The 16777-nt window shown below is 37.8% G+C and overlaps 2 protein-coding genes across 5 annotated transcripts in view; one reads left to right on the plus strand and one right to left on the minus strand.

The window, feature by feature from the left end:
* cenpp (centromere protein P) overlaps window positions 1–16777 on the plus strand; it is a 148777-nt gene that overhangs the window by 76134 nt on the left and 55866 nt on the right. The window lies entirely within an intron of this gene.
* The window catches only part of aspn (asporin (LRR class 1)), a 32284-nt gene that overhangs the window by 2959 nt on the left and 12548 nt on the right, over window positions 1–16777 (minus strand). For both annotated transcript variants that reach the window (XM_088337547.1, XM_088337546.1), the window contains exons 2-7: window positions 10801–11050; window positions 10109–10221; window positions 5572–5785; window positions 2370–2480; window positions 2183–2276; window positions 707–845 (exon numbers count right to left, since the gene is read on the minus strand). In XM_088337547.1, the coding sequence (XP_088193673.1) occupies window positions 707–845; window positions 2183–2276; window positions 2370–2480; window positions 5572–5785; window positions 10109–10221; window positions 10801–11011 (882 nt within the window). In that variant the 5' untranslated portion in view covers window positions 11012–11050. The remainder of the gene's footprint in view (window positions 1–706; window positions 846–2182; window positions 2277–2369; window positions 2481–5571; window positions 5786–10108; window positions 10222–10800; window positions 11051–16777) is intronic.

The raw sequence follows: 16777 nt of genomic DNA on the forward strand, positions 1-16777 counted from the left end.
AAAAAAAAAAAAAAAAAAAAAAAAAACTAGCAAGGTTTGCAATGCAGACATTGCTTATCATGGCGGTAGATCAGTGACACACGAACATTTAAAGAACACGTCAGACAGCTGAACGAACCGGAGTCCTACTCGCCTTTGTAAGATTCAAGTAACATTCAAGCCAATACGGTTTTGATCATATGCATTGTACATTTTAAATGCGTATATTTGTGATTCAAAAGAGAGCTTGAGTGTTATGGCAGATTGTGCCTGATAAACGTCCTTGAAATTAAATCCCTGCAGTCTGAAGATCAAATGTCAGTTGTTAAAACTCTGATTTCAAACTATTAAAAAATGTTAAGTACTTTTCTTACAGACTTTGTGGTTAACTACTAAATGGACATTATATCCTTTTATTTACTGTTCTGTTTTAAATACATAAAACTGCCTCTTCTTGGTTTACAGCCATGCTTCTCAATTATTTTCTGTCATGGCTAAATTATCTAGGGCTACCAACATGGGCTTTATGGAATTACAGTATATTGAATATGTCTTAAAGTTGTAAACTGCAAATACATGCAGCCTACATGATAAAACTGATGAATGAGGAAATTCTGTGATAACATATCTGATGCTACTTAAGAATCCAGCAGTTTTTCTGGTTGAACCCACCTCAACCCCCACCTTTACTGTATGTGTTTCTGTCTGTGTATGTCCGATGGGTCACCTGGAGGTAGCGCAGGGAGCGGAGTCCCGCGGGAACCTTTTTGAGACTATTGTTGTCCAGGTGGATCTCGCGGATGTTTGGCATCATGGCCAGGCTGCCGTTTTCCACGAAGCGAATTTGGTTGAAGCTCAGGCTCAGCCTGCGCACACCAAAATGAGATACAAGTGCTTGAAAGCCTTGAAAATGCTTGAATTTTCATGTTGTAGTGTTAAGGATTGAAAAGTGTTTTGATTTTGGGTGAAATTCTTGTAAATGCTTGACATTGTTGCCAGGTTTTACAACAGGTCTGATTAAAAATGACGCGGACAATGCTCTCTGGTCTCTTAGCCTTGATATTGCTTTTTTCCCCTTGGCAGCTGGTATTAGTTTGTACCACATTGTCTAACAAAGCATCATCACCCCCTATGGGTCGTCCAAGAGTATAGGTGCATGCTACTTCTAAACTGGATACTATGAAATGTGTAATAATGCAAGGATTACATATCAATTATCATTTATGGAATTTGGTTATGGGCCATGCAAACATTTTAGTTAATGTTTCCCCAGTGGTAAATTGTAAGCTAAAAATCCTGCAACTGAAAATGTAAGCTACATATTACCCGACACCTCTATGGGAAGAGATTTGTCTCAAAAATATTTACACACATATTTTTCAGATCCACAAATATACAATATTTGCGATTTATTATTTAAGATCTAATAATCTATTCCAACTTGTTCTTTTTAGCACTCATTTTCGGGTGCACTATACCATACATTGACATGTCGTGGTCAAATAATACACACTGTTATTACTGTTTAATTCAATCTCATGCCTTTGTTTAATTCTCAAATTTCAGTCAGCACTTTAAAGTTTAAAGTTTGACCAGGTCATAAAAACATTGATATCTTAATGTATTGGTTGGTTAGTCGGTTGGATCCTTCCATGCCAACAAGTTTCCACCCGCTCTCGAACCGAGGACTTTTCACGTTTAAGGTGAAAGTGCTAATCACAGCACTACAGAAACAGTCTAATAAACATAACCCAACTAAAAATGTATTTGACTATATTTATTGGCTATAAGGCATGATTTTACAGTAGTGTACACTGTAAAAAACTTTTAAAATGTCTTAAAATGAGAGAAATGATCATTAAAATGGCAAACTTGTAAAATAGACTGTATTTTTTGAATAATATTTCTAATTTTGTTTAAGAAATAATCCACGAAAGTTGTACCATTGTGCCAGAATAGTCAGTGGTTTCCTTTTTGAACATTCTTGTTTCTTTTTTTCATTTTTTTTTCCATTTTACTGCTTGAAAAATGTTTAACTGAAGAGTTAATAATAGGTTTTCGATGCCAACAGTAACACATTTTCTATGGAGAAATTTAGAGGTAACAGGTCAATCATTTTTATTTGTATTTCTCTTGTATTTGGTCTTCGGTATTTGGTGTATTTATTGCATTGTAAAAATATTTTGTGGAAAAAAGTGTTCACCTTTGCAAGTTTTTGTATCTAATGAAGTCTTCTACTTCCACTTTAAATATTTTGTTGTACTCCAGGTTGAGCTCTGTCATAGAGTAAGGCAAATCTGAGGGGATAAAAACAACACAGCAAGGCAAATGTAAATATACCATTTATTAGTTGGAATCAGAAGCGGCGGGGGCAACAAGTGAGGCGGTACCTTTGGGTACAGCTGTCAGCCTGCTCTCGGACATTCCCACATAAAGCGTAGCAACCCCGTTGAAGGCTCCTGGCTCGATGCCGCTGTTGGTCAGCGGGTTGGCACCCAGTTCTGTTTTAGGGCAACAAGTGCAGGTGCGAGGAAGGAAACGATTACTTTTATAACACCTTGTATTAATGATTGCATTTTATGATGATAAAGTGGACAAGGTCCAAGCTTACATGTAATATACCGTATTTTCCAGACTACAAGGCACACCTGAAAATCCCCAAATTGCCTAGAAATTTGAACGCCCGCTTTATAATCCGGTGCGCCTTATATGGGGATAAAATCGGAAATGCATTTTTACTGCAATTATTGGTCAGTCGATAAATTTTATCGCTGTGCACAATCGCATGATATTGATGGCAACAGGAAACAAACCGGGTAGCAATGAAAAGAGTAGCGAATCGTACCCATCAGGCCGCTAGGGATATAGATGGTTATTCACAATTGCATAACATTAGATGCAACGGGAATTAAACCCGGACCGCGGGAGGGAAAGTGACAGATCTTATCCACTAGACCACTAGGGATACAGTAGACTCGTAAAAAAGCATGAGGTCTTACCTCATTATCACACCATTTTTAGTCATTGTCAGTGGCTCAGGAGGTAGAGCGATCGTTTTAGGATTAAGGGATCCCAGTTCGAATCCCGGCTTGTCCGTGTTACATGTCGAAGTGTCCTTGGGTAAGACACTGAACCCCCCAATACCCCCAATAAGCAGGTTAGCGCTTTACATGGCTGCACAGATCACGGCCGCTATTGGGAAATGTGAAGCACAATGTAAAGCGCTTTGGGAAGTCATAGACTTGAAAAGCGCTATAGAAATGCAGATCATTTCATTTCAAACGTTTTGTATGTGCAGCCATGGGTTTATCTATATATTTCAGGATGGTTGAATTACTTTCCACTATGCCTTTCTCTTCAATCATTTCAGAATTGCGGGGTCTTCGTAAGGACTTCGGCTGTACAACTGATTAGTTTAATGTCTAACAATATTCTCTTGGCCTGGCCCAATAATAACATCAACAATTTGGTACAGTGACTGAACTTAGTGTAATGATGAGATAAGAAAAAAATTGATTCACTCTGTGTGCTGCTTTCTTTTTGCAATGACATGCCAGCAGCTGACAGACTTAATAGAAGGAAAAACAGTGTTTTTCAAAAGTATAACGGTTATATGCAACAGTCACATGTTGCTTTTTGGGGTAATCTTGGGTCATGTAATTTTCTTTTGAAATTAAGTAACTTGTTCCTGTAAGTAGTAACTATTTCTTCCGTGATACGCACACCACTGTTAATTACTTCAGATATTAAGAGTAATTTGTGTTTTCAAGTTGCAACAAACTTTGCGGCCGTCAGACCAAAAACGTAATCCATATTCTAATATTTTTAGATTATTTTTACATGATTTTCTTTGCTTGGCCAGATAGTTTACTGTTTGGTGGCTTGCCAGGTTGGTAAGAGACTACACACACACATTCTGAGTGCATCTGCTTTTGATGTTGTAACTTAGGTCTGTTAAAATACAGCTGATCCTTTTATGATTATGCTCATTTTTTTCCCTTTTCAATTTATCATCCCAAACTTCTTCAAAAAAACGTCTTGGAAAATCTTTTGGAAAAACGCTTTCATTGAATTATAACCCGAGGCATATTTTTGCCTTTCGACCATGCCAGACTTCTCATATGAACGCCACAGACATTTAAGATTAGTACTCAAATGACCCGGAAATGTCTGAAGCCTTCTGCATTATATAAGAGCTATGACTAGTAATTTACTTCCTTCTATTGCTTTATTGTTTGAAAGGTATTAACCCAGACTTGTTGTACTAACACAGACATACACTCTAGTCACATTTATGAGATCAAGATATGAAGCTTTAAAAGGGTGATAAAGTTGACCAATTACGGTTACTCGTAGCTTGACTCCATTTATAAATAACTTTTTTTTTTAATTTAAATTTTAGAAATAAATGGTGTGATTTTCTACAGACAAGATAAATGTGGCCTTTTGACTCAGCGGGACAAAAATGAGTATTTCAGTAAAAGTAAATCACAAGTTTTTCTAGGTCGGAACCTAGTGCAATGCAAGGAAAAAGGTAGATAAGCCTGTTATGCATTTTCTGACATTGTGGCACAGCAAAACTAAGTTACTGAGACTAGGGCTGCATGATTAACCAAAATCTAATCGATATTGCGATGTGGCATAGTGCGATTGTGTAATCGCAAGACACTGCGTTTTTTTCCCATGGATTTATTATTTCACGTTTTCCAGAATTGTCAGTTTGGATTTAACGGCGCCGGCCAATCAAGGGCAAGTTTTAATGGCACTAGCCAATAACGGCGGGGCAAAGTTTCCAAGCAGCACACTGCCACACATCTACATGTGAGCCTCGTGTGCGCAGAAATCAACCATAACAAATCTCTCCAGAAGAGGACACTATTTTCTTTAGGTTGAGGCATGTCAATAATTCTCATTTTAAGGACCTTTTTTTATACAGCTTACTTGGACATTTGAATAAAAACAACATTTCATTTTCTACTGTTGGGTCCACTCTAGGAAACATCATCACAATTAAAGTTAAATAAAATATAATCAAGGGGATTTTTATGGGTTTTTAACCACACAGCAGCGTGTCATTTTGATCTGAGGTCAACAGGAGGGTTAAGTACTTACAAAAAACAAAACTAGCACAGAAAATGCACATTTTCTTTTTCAAATGGAAATTCGCAGCGAAATTGCAATACTGGTCTGAAAAATCCCAATTAGGTTTTTTTTCCAAAATTATGCAGACCTAATTGAGATTTCATCGAAGGTTCAGCAATTGAATTTTTGCCTTTTATAAAAACTTGAGGGCTGTGTAAAGTAGTATCATTCACGATATCTGCCAGTTCATCTGAAAACAATTTTCAAAGTATGGGTTGGACAAATTGAGCAATGTTTTCTTGTTTCAGTACCATAAAGTGATGCAAATTTAAAACTTAGTTCTGCAGAGAGGGAAGATTTTTCCATTTTTGCTATCCCTAGTTGTTGTTTTTTTTAATTAGATATATGCTGGACCTGACATGTGCTTAACTGATTGTGGGATACAGTGTGGATGTGTGAAAACCCAATGTGAAAGGTGCGACAAATAAAACAAAGATTATGGTTCCTTACCAAGCACATGAAGCTTTGTGAGACCTCTAAAGGCGTCCCTCTGGATTTTGTTGATTTTGTTTTCGTGGAAGCGCAGCTCTATGATATTGGGCGGCAGATTGGCTGGAATCTCAGTCAGGAGGTTGTAGGAAAGGTAGAGAAGGCGCAGCTTGTACATGTTCCTGAATGCCCGCGGGTGTATCTTTGAAATTCGGTTGTTGATCAAAAATAATCCCTGCGAAAAACACAATTATATACCAATCAAAACAAAACATCTCAGGTTTGAAATTTAAAATCCTAAACTAGATTCTACAAGCTTTTCTCCACCCTTTGTAACCTCCTAGAGCGATTAAAGTGAAACTGATTGTTTGCAGTCTTCTAGGTTGTATCGAAGTCAGAGTGATGCGACCTTAGTGAAGTTTTTTTATTTCAATCACTTATATTCCGTTGTGTTTCAGTCAGGGCCTCAAAGGCAATATACAGGGTGTTCCAAAAGTTTTTAACATTTTTAAAGTCCCAATAAAATTAAATATAAATGGTAGTAAGACAAAGGCTGTGCTACTTTAAAGCTAACCACATCAGGTTTTTTGTAAGGGTATTGATATTTTAAATTTCTTTTCAGACCCATTAATGGTGTTCACTTGACCAGAAAAGGAGTAATTGGACTGCTGTTATTGGATAAATTGAGTGAGAAAGAGTCCGGTGTCTTCATTTTCCAGCAGGCTAGGGGGCCTCCACACTGGAGCCTCAGGGTTGGACAGTCTCTTAACACAACACTTCCAGAAAGATGTATTGGACATTCTGGGCAGAATGGTCACAAGCTCATGTCCTGGCCACCCAGATCTCACTCCCTGTGATTTGTTTTTGTGGGTATTTGTGAACGCATTGGTCTATGTGCCCCATATTCCAAGAGACATGTATCAGCTGAAGGCACGAATGACAAAAGCTGTCGCAACCATTGACAATGTGACGCTGGAACATGTTTGGCAAGAATGAATGAATATCGGTTTGTGTGTCACGTCACCATTGATGCTTAAATAGAACATCTTTGAACATTCTATGTAAAAATGGAGATTGCAAGCTTTCTGAATTTACATGCTGTTTTTATGTATTTAACAGTTTCCGAGATATTCTGTGTCAAATGTGCTTTGGGAACACCCTGTATAATTAATTATTCGTTTGCAGTAAACTGGAGATGCCCTTGTCGCAGGGCCTAGTTGGTTGTCTGTTTTAAGGATTTTCCCCCCTGTGTTACCTGTAACTTCACCCTGCTATTATGATGAATTAGCCGAAACTGAGTTTCCAAAGTGTCATTGCTTTTTAATATTTATGCATTGTTACTTGGTGACCATTTGTGTTAAATGGAATTCCTCTGGCGAGGTCATACAATGATCTCAACAGAGGATTCACTTTTATAGTAGAACTTCTGATTATAGGTGGCTGGATCCTGTATTAATTATCAGTATGCATTAGGTGGGATGAGTTGATTTGAGTCGCACAAAAGTAAACTAAAATATCACAAGATTATCAAAATCAGTCTGTCAGACAATTTGTTATCCATCTATTTGGTTAGATTTTGAGGCCATCTCCAATGAAAACAAAAAATGGGAAAGGCTACTTCTGCCTTCTACCCACATTTTTTTGTTCGTTTTTTTTATTTAGCTGGATGAGTGAAACTACTAATTACTCGAGTTGCTCCATAAACAGAACACATCTGCACTGACAGAATCAGCACGAATTAAGGCCGAAATATTACCAGCTGTTTTCCCACACGAAATGTGACCTATTTAGCTTTTGTTCTGACAAATCCACCTTAACTTTTTAAAAAGCTTTCTGGTTTTCTTGATACCTGTTGCTATGGAAAACAATTTGATCGTGTATGCATTGCTATACTTCCTTACTAGTCTAGCAATTAACCGCAGAAAAAAAATCACTAACAAAACGGGTTTTCCACAAACCTTTTTGGACTTTTATTAAAAGTACTCAGAATCACATGTTCTTAACCGGGCAGATGTCAAATCAAACTGTACTTCACTCAGGGTAGGGCTCTGTACGACATGTGATTGTATAATTCAAACTGGCTTGGCAATGTAAGGCACGTTTTTGGAGTTAAATGGATGATGCAGCAAATTGTGTATGCTAGCAAATGCTGCTTTGACCAATGACGGCATGAGACTAAAATGGTGACACCAAATCATGACTTGTTTTGAGCAGATAAGATTAAGTTAAGTTAAAAGTGATTAGTTTTACCTATCTTTGTTTTTGTTTGTTTTTTCCGCACAAGCTAACCGTGAGTCATTCTAAAAACAGTTTTAAGTTAGCGTCTGCACTTAGTCAACCGCTGTTGCTAATCCCGCCCCCAAACACAATTTCGCTTTGTGACTGGTCCAAAATAGTCATGGTTCAGAGTCCGGCAAGAACCAACAAGCCTATTGCAAGCCATCCTCCAGAATTCTGGATTAAATAATACAGCAAGAATTCATCCTGCAGTGCAATATTACCATTACTGAACTCTGAGGCAGACTATGTGAAGCAGGATGCTGTCCCCAGAGTTTGGTCTGTTGCGAATATGATATTTGTCTAATCGCAAATATTTTTCACATTCGTGTTTATTTTTCACATTCGCAATACTGTCTTTTTTTCTCTCCACCCCCTTTTGTGACCACCCTTGACTGAAATTTAAAGGAAATTACAACAACGTGCAGCGACGCACATGCCGAAGCAGACAACAACACCGGTGTGCCTAATTTCGACTCTCCTGCAAAATCTGGCTACCCTTCACCTAAACTCTTGTTCTCGTTTTTTTTTTTTTTTTGAGGCTTCTCAGCACTGCGCTTTCGCAAACCTGTGCTTGCCTGGGTTTCCTCCAGGCACTGCAGTTTCCTCCCACATTTCAAAAACATGCATATCTGGTTGATTGACCGGTCCAAATTCTCCCTAGGTGTGAATGAGCAAGTGAGTGGTCTGTCTCTGTGTGCCCTGCGACTGGCTGGCTACCATTTCAGGGTGTTCACTGCTCACTGCCCAGTTGGTTTGGACACATGAAGAGGATGGATAAGGACCGAATGTTGAAGAGGGTCTACAGAGCAGAAGTAAATGGAAGGAGACCAAGAGGAAGGCCACGATTGACATGGATGGATGGTGTTATGAGTGCACTGCGGGAAAAAGGTCTAAATATAGTGGAAGCTAGAGCTCTTGTTGGTGATAGGAATGAGTGGAGAGGTGTTGTAAAAGGATAGTGGGATGTTTAGACGTCTTCTAAGGGGTGGGCAGGGCACCTGTATGATGCGGCAGGGGTAAACCATTGAAAGCTGTCGGGCCCTGCTGTTGAACAGAAGAGTGCGTTGTGTCACCCTGACCCGATTAACATGGCCGCTTTCTCGTGTCCCGTTTCATCTGGACTGGAGGGACGAAAGCATGACCTACTTGGGTGCTGAGGTGCTTAACTTGTTTGGGTGTTTGGGCATTTGGGTTGGCCATGGTCCCCAAAAACTTTTGTGTGTGTTTTTTGCTACTTTTTCCCTTTTTTATTTTCTTTGTTTTTTTTGTATGTGTTTGTCTTGCTGTCGGACACCCCTTTCGAGGGATATGACCAGGTTTGATAGATAGATGGATGGATAAAACTTCAAAAACAGGCAGAAAATATAGTCCAATCCCAAATTATAGTAAAAATAAACCTTTATCAATTTAGCAACAGGATCATTTAAGTTTTAAAAAAAGAACATAAATTTAATTCGATTTTAAATATGCCTCAAGAATCTTTAATGGAAAAAGAGTGCCTTGGCTCCAAAAAGGTTGGGATACACTACCTTAGATTGCGTCTATGAAGCCAGAGAATGTCGGAATTATTCTCAAGTGCACCTACTTTTATCAATTGACAATGAATCATGCATTTATTAACATTGAATAAAGGTTTGCTGATTTATTATTTTTATTATTATTTTGGGGTATCATTGATAGGCCAATCCCTTGTAAAATTAACTGATGTTTTACACCATTCCTTTAAGGACAAAGTGTGTGCTAATACTTAAACCATAATTTGATATCAAGGATGACAGTTTTGACACGGAGGAGCCGGGAATCAAACCTGCAGCTATCGCTAACGCTGCTATCGGTTAGGTATCGTGTAAAAGGGAAAAGTGTGAAGCACATTGTAAAATGCTTTGGGAGGTCTTCATTGACTTGAAAAGCGCTATATAAATGCAGACCATTTACATTACTTTTTAAAATAATTTTGCTAGTGCTATTCCGTTGTAGTTGTTCTGAAATTTGGATAAGTTGTCTTACTAGTGAGGAAATGTAGTGTTCTATTTTATTTTATTCTATGAATATCATGTAATATGTAAATATTTTTTATGACAACTCCCATCACTAGAACCAAAATTTTGCTGAATATTCTAGCATTGCAGATAAAGAGTGACCACAAAAAATACATTAAGCTTGAGAAGCAATTTCCAAATGGCTCTGCATACATTAGTTTTCCTTCAAACAAGACTTAAATGAGACGGAGCTTTTTTGTCAGTGTCAATCCTGGTTGTTTTTAGTGTGTTACTCTTACATAAAGCTTGTCCATGCCTTTAAAGTCATCTTCGTTGATCTCGGTGATGTCATTGTTTTGGAGGTCAATCATCAAGATGTCACTTGGGATTCTCTCTGGTACGCTGATCAGACCTGCGGACGCAATCATATCAAGTGTTTTGCACCAGTTAAGATTACCCGAAATGTCTTATAATTGCTGCAAATGGCACCTAACAGTTGTTTTTAAGCAATGAGTAAGCATTTATTTAACACAGATGTGTGGTCAGTGATACGTTTTCATGAGAAAAAAGCTTTCTTGCATCGTATGATGAAAATTTATAATGAAACTGACTAAATAAAGTAATGTCTCTTTTCATAGGTCTGCCCATCCTTCCGTATGTCGTTCCATCCCCTTTTTATTATTTTATTACAATTACTTCTCCCTTCCAGTCTTACATCTTTCCAGCCACTTAATTTAACTTCATTACTGTTTTGGTTGCTTGTATTGATGGTTACAATCAACAGCTGTGTACTGTATTGTAGATTGATTGGTAAATTGAGTTTTCCCTTTTCTTTTCTTTTTTCTTTTACCACAACAGACCAATTTAGATTTTGCATCAAAGCAAATGGATGTCCCTCCACATCCTCCATTGTAGCTTTTATTCTCTCTATCCGTTCATAGAGCTAGCCATTCATACTTTCAGTGACGTCATTATGACCGACTGTTGTTACCTTGATCAGAGCACTGCACCACTCTGGGCGAACAATGGCAGCCCACTGGACAGCTATCGTAGCGATCATCAAAATGGTTATCGTCGTCATTGTCGTCCATGGGATCAGCCATCATGACATCATAGTTTTTCATTATCTCCATGACGTCAACACGCTGGTAGTTGCGGCTGCTGCCCATTGTCAGCAGAGAGAGCAGAAGGACCACCCTCATGATGCGACCGGACAATCAATTAGTCCTATATTAGTTAAGCTGGGAAAAACAGGACAAATTAGTCTTTCTAATAGTGGAGGGCAGGAAATTAGGGAGACAGAAACCAGTTAAAATACTCTTCCTCTGTTTATTTGTTCTGAAACTCCACTTACATTTAATAACCATACAACCAGAAATGAATGTAAGTTTATGTGCTTCATAACATGGCAATAGCCCAATTTGAACCACATAATCTTGACATCTGCTATTTAAATGTTTTCATCTCACAAATGCAACTCCATACAAGTTACTGATCATACCTCCATATATACAGTACAACGGAAGCAATAACAAGCAGTCAGATCCTCAAAACCACAGATTAAAAGTCAAAACATGCAAGTTAAATAATTGTTGTCTATTGGTCATTTAAGTGATTGAAAAATACAATATGTCCATTTCTGTCATCTGTCAATCTACCATTCATAGGTTCTAACTGTGATGCATAGAACTGAACATTAGTGACCCAAAAGAAATGCATGGGTTTTGACAGTTGGAATAACAAAATTGCAAAAAAATACATGACACGTTAGTTCATTTTTAGGGGGCATCAATAAACTATACTCGTCTTGCTTCCACATTTACAACTAGTAAGGATGCTAACTTCAGGTCGCCATTCTAAAACCTTATGATCCCTTGAAATCTTTTGATATATTCTCGCACTGGCCATAAGAATTCAATCGTGTGAATTGTCTGTGCTAATTAATCATTTGCTCATTAGCCAAATGATGGCAAAGCATTTGAAAGCACTATATTTATTTTCCAGACGCTTATCACAAAATACGCTGATGTGTCGGTGGCCATCCTAGCTGACTTTGGGCAGTGGGCAGGGGATACCCTGGGTTCCAGAAATCATAGGGCTCACAAAGACAGAAGCACTCATTCTTAAGGACAATCTTTGACCTGTCACGCATGTTTTTTCATAAGTGGGAGGAAATGGGAGTGCCCGGAGAAAACCCACTTAGGCATTGGGAGAACATGCAAACTCCACAATGTAGGTGGTAGCTGGAATTGAACACAGGGCTGCTGAACTCTGAGGCAGACGTGCTAACCACTTATTACACGATGCCATCAGATTATTTTGGTACCTTATTGAGTATGACTAATATACCTGTAATTCAATAAGATATGAACAATTGAGGTACGTTATTTTACCACTTCCTAATACTTATGAACATGTAGACATGATTGATTTTTGACATTAATGATTATTTTCCTGTTTCAACTTAATAAAATGAATAATGTTACATGTGTTTATATTTTCTACCATGTCAGGAAAACTATATAGCCTTAACACAATACAACAAATCTAGGGCTGACTACAATATTAATTCTGGTACATAACTGTTTCCTAACAAAACTTTACTTAAACACTCCAGTAACTCGAGTCTCTAAATTGCACAAGGGGCCAAAATTCAAAACACACTTAAGGTCGCGGGCCAACCAGGATAAACATTTGTTGAACACACTTAAACTGAATGCTTTTCACGTGCCTTATATATTCTGAAAAGTACTGTACTGTAATTCAGCTTTGGTTTGGCTTTGCGTGTATCTGAACAGGATCAATGGATCAAGTTTTGAACGAGATGGAGATAATTTGCATGCAATTAAATTTGTATCTGAGCCATAGGTACTCATAGAAAGAGCCATATCTGGTTCCCGACCCCTGGTATATAGTATAGTATACGTGATATTAAGGAATAGGTACAGTGACTAAAACGTCAGAATATGATGTCCAGGGATGAGACGGCGTTGTTCATATTGACGGGACATTAATAACAATAATGTAAAACGGACTTGCGGGCCGGATATGATTACACGGCGGGCCGGACGTGGTCCGCGGGCCGGGAGTTTGACACATGTGGTTTAACGTATGCAAATGCACTTTGCAAATCAGTGTTTCTGGCACCATGAGTTAAAAAAGTGTGATAATGAGATATATTGTAATGCTTTCTCGCATATCATCTGTACCCCTACTGGTCTAGTGATAGAATGGAGGCACCCTCACCGCCACGATCCAGTATTGATTCCCTTTAAAAACAATATTTTGCGATTTTATCAGCAATACTTAATGATTGATTAAAGAGCCCAACGGTTACACAGTAGTTCTACTATAGTCTCAATTTAATATGCCCTATAATCTGGTGCGCCTATGTATGTATAAAAAATATATGCCAAAACACTATTTTGGGGGATTACCCAATAATCTGATGTTCCTTAAAATACGCTACTAATCTTGAAATTTGGATTGATTTAATAGTCTTGATGTAAAGTCAAAGTTTAATGCATTTTTGTTATGTTACAACAAACAAGTCTTGAAAATTTAACTGATCGTCAAAAAGTAGTGTGGCTGTTTTGGAGCAAAATTCAGCGCTTTTGCCAACTTGTTTATTTTGTACTTAAAAGGCTGCATGCGGTTGGACGAACAAATAAAGCATTTTTCCTCCTGCTCTTTGTTAACCTTGGCAGCAAATTTTAATTTGTTTTTTGACAACTGATTAGCAGTATTAGCCGCCACTGCGCTCTTTAGTTTGAATACTACACTTCCGAGTAATGCGGGAAAAATAAAAAGTGATGCTTTGGCATCAGGACTGCATAAGCGAAAGGAGATTTCATTGTTTTCGTGCTTGTCTGAGGACTTCAGTTGGAAATCAGTGTAGCTGGCCAAAGCAAATGTTTGCCATGCTCCTACTCTCTTGCTGTGGTGGTGATTTATATGTCTCCCATGTATGAAACACTGACATCACTTGCTGATAGACTAATATTGTCCGCTTGCTTTATCTGTGCTAATCTAAATGGATTATTTACCCAACTGATTGTTGGGTATGGCCACATATGTGTATCGCTGCTGCTGCTACTCCTGCTTCTACAGCAGCAGCGGCAAAAGGCCGACCCTCTGTTTCCCTGCTGTGACTGCACAGTGTGTTGTAGAATCTTTGCAGAACCGTGTCTCTCAGAACCATAACAGCTTAATAGGGGAAAATCTGGTCCTAAAGGGGAACAAGAATTCAGTCCAAAAAACTGAGCCTGCAGTCCAGCCTGTATACTATTTCATGAGGCTTCAAAGAGGACAAATCAATAAAAAGAAACGAGTGCCACATATTCTCAAACCTCAAAAGTTGAAGCTCTTTTAAATCTTGGAAACATTCAAATCAAAATGCTGAAGACATGAACAGAAAATCATCCAACAAGCAAGGAAAATGATTCTTAAAGAAGAAACAGAGCATAGAATCCACTCGAAACAGCTGCTCTGATGTGATTTTTTGTATGGATTTTATTGAACCTATTTTTGTTTGTTTTCATTAAGTCTGACAATGGACCAGTCAAAAATATTTGACTTCTGCCACATACACTCTGCACTAATAACTTGAAAAGTCTGAAAAATCCAAAACTTGGCACATGTTTATGTACACGCTTTACTGCTTGATTTTAAGTCATACAGCATAAAACTTGCAATGCCACACTGTTTTGAGTTAGGACTGCATTTCAAACAGTCCTTTTCTTACTTTAACATTTTTCATGCTTCAATAACTGAAAACCTAAGCACCAGCATGATATAACTCTCCCCAAAAATACATGACCCATCTTATGTGTGGAAACCACCCAGAAATTTATGTAAAATTCCATGTAAGATCTTGTCAAACTATATATGAATATATATATATATATATATGAATATAATGTATGTGTTTCTGTAGTGCAGTGGGTAGCATATGTAAATTATATATATATATATATATATATATATATATATGTATGTGTATATATATGTATATATGTATGTGTATATATATGTATATATGTATGTGTATATATATGTATATATGTATGTGTATATATATGTATATATGTATGTGTATATATATGTATATATGTATGTGTATATATATGTATATATGTATGTGTATATATATGTATATATGTATGTGTATATATATGTATATATGTATGTGTATATATATGTATATATGTATGTGTATATATATGTATATATGTATATGTGTGTGTGTATATATATGTATATGTATATATGTGTATATATGTATATATATGCAGGGATCAGAATTTTCCGCGGATTTCCGCTGTTTTTGAACCCCAAAGGCATTCCGACTTTTTCACTTTTTCTCTTGCGTAGCAAACAAATTCAAAATCCGACTGAGTCTGAGTCTGGGTCGGCTCCGCCCTGCTTTATTCCTGGACCCTGGCTATTTCAGCTGAAAATGAAAATCTCCATTCTGATCCCTGTATATGTATATGTATATGTTTATATATATATGTATATGTATATATATGTATATATATGCATATATGTGTACTGTTTTTTCCGCACTATAAGGCGCACCGGGTTATAGGGCGCACCCCGAAAAAATAGTTTTTGGTCCTATTTTTGACATACATAAGACGCACCGGATTATATGGCGCTACAATGGGAACGTGGACAAAACAGTCAGATGATTCAGTCAAACTGATTACCCCCTTAACATTCCCAAAGCTTGCAAAGACGCAAATACGTGTCGAGAACACGTGCGGATGCGGTGTCCGTAAGATGTCACTCAAATGCATCGTTCCATCATTCGGAAGGTTAAAGTCTTGGGATTCAATAAATGATAACCATTCCTTCGTATCTATTTTCTTTTTCGCTCGCAACTTTACTGTGCATATGACAATAAACACTTGGAATTGAGTTGAATTTAAAAATAGACACTGCATTCCATCCATTATCTGCACCGCTTATCACAGAAACATCGAGTTCAGTCTGAAACAAGATACAGGGATAATATAGAAAGCCGGAGTAGCTCACCGAAGTCGTTGTGTTCATAATAATGTGCAGGCAATGTCCTCTTATATCCGTGAGGGTAGTAAATCCAGGAGAATACAATATTTACAAATACAGAATAGAAAAAAATGCTTTCTCTATGCCGTCAGCCACATGCTATACGCATACGTATTTTCGGCCAATTGCAGGCTTTGTTTCGCTGTTCAAGCCAATGGCAGCCTGTAAATTATAAAAAGGATCCGCCTCTTGACCTCCGAATAACTTTAGCCAATAGTGATCGTTTCAACTGATGATTGACACGTCTTTTTCGGCCAATTGCAGGCTTTGTTTGCCGTTTGAGCCAATGGCAGTCTGTAAATGATAAAAAGGATCCGCCTCTTGACCTCCGAATAACTTTAGCCAATAGTGATCGATTCAACTCATGATTGACACGTCTTTTTTGGCCAATTGCAGGCTTTGTTTGCCGTTTGAGCCAATGGCAGTCTGTAAATGATAAAAAGGATCCGCCTCTTGACCTCCGAATAACTTTAGCCAATAGTGATCGATTCAAATGATGATTGACACGTCTTTTTCGGCCAATTGCAGGCTTTGTTTGCCGTTTGAGCCAATGGCAGTCTGTAAATGATAAAAAGGATCCGCCTCTTGACCTCCGAATAACTTTAGCCAATAAAGATCAATTCAAATGATGATTGACAGATTGGTTAGCCAATGAAACGCCGGTAAATAAATCCCAGCATCCACCACGTACTACTTGGCGTTCGGGGGAAAATCGAGTCGGCGGCTGCAAGTTAGTTGGAAAACTTAATGTTGATCCATAAATAAGGCGCACTGTATTATAAGGCGCATGGTCAGCTTTTGAAAAAAATAAAGGCTTTTAGGTGCGCCTTATAGTGCGGAAAATACGGTATGTATATATGTGTATGTTTATGTATGTATATGTATATATATGTGTA

The sequence above is a fragment of the Urocampus carinirostris genome, chromosome 6, assembly GCF_059441175.1.
Source record: "Urocampus carinirostris isolate Australia breed hairy pipefish chromosome 6, RoL_Ucar_1.0, whole genome shotgun sequence".
NCBI lineage: Eukaryota > Metazoa > Chordata > Actinopteri > Syngnathiformes > Syngnathidae > Urocampus > Urocampus carinirostris.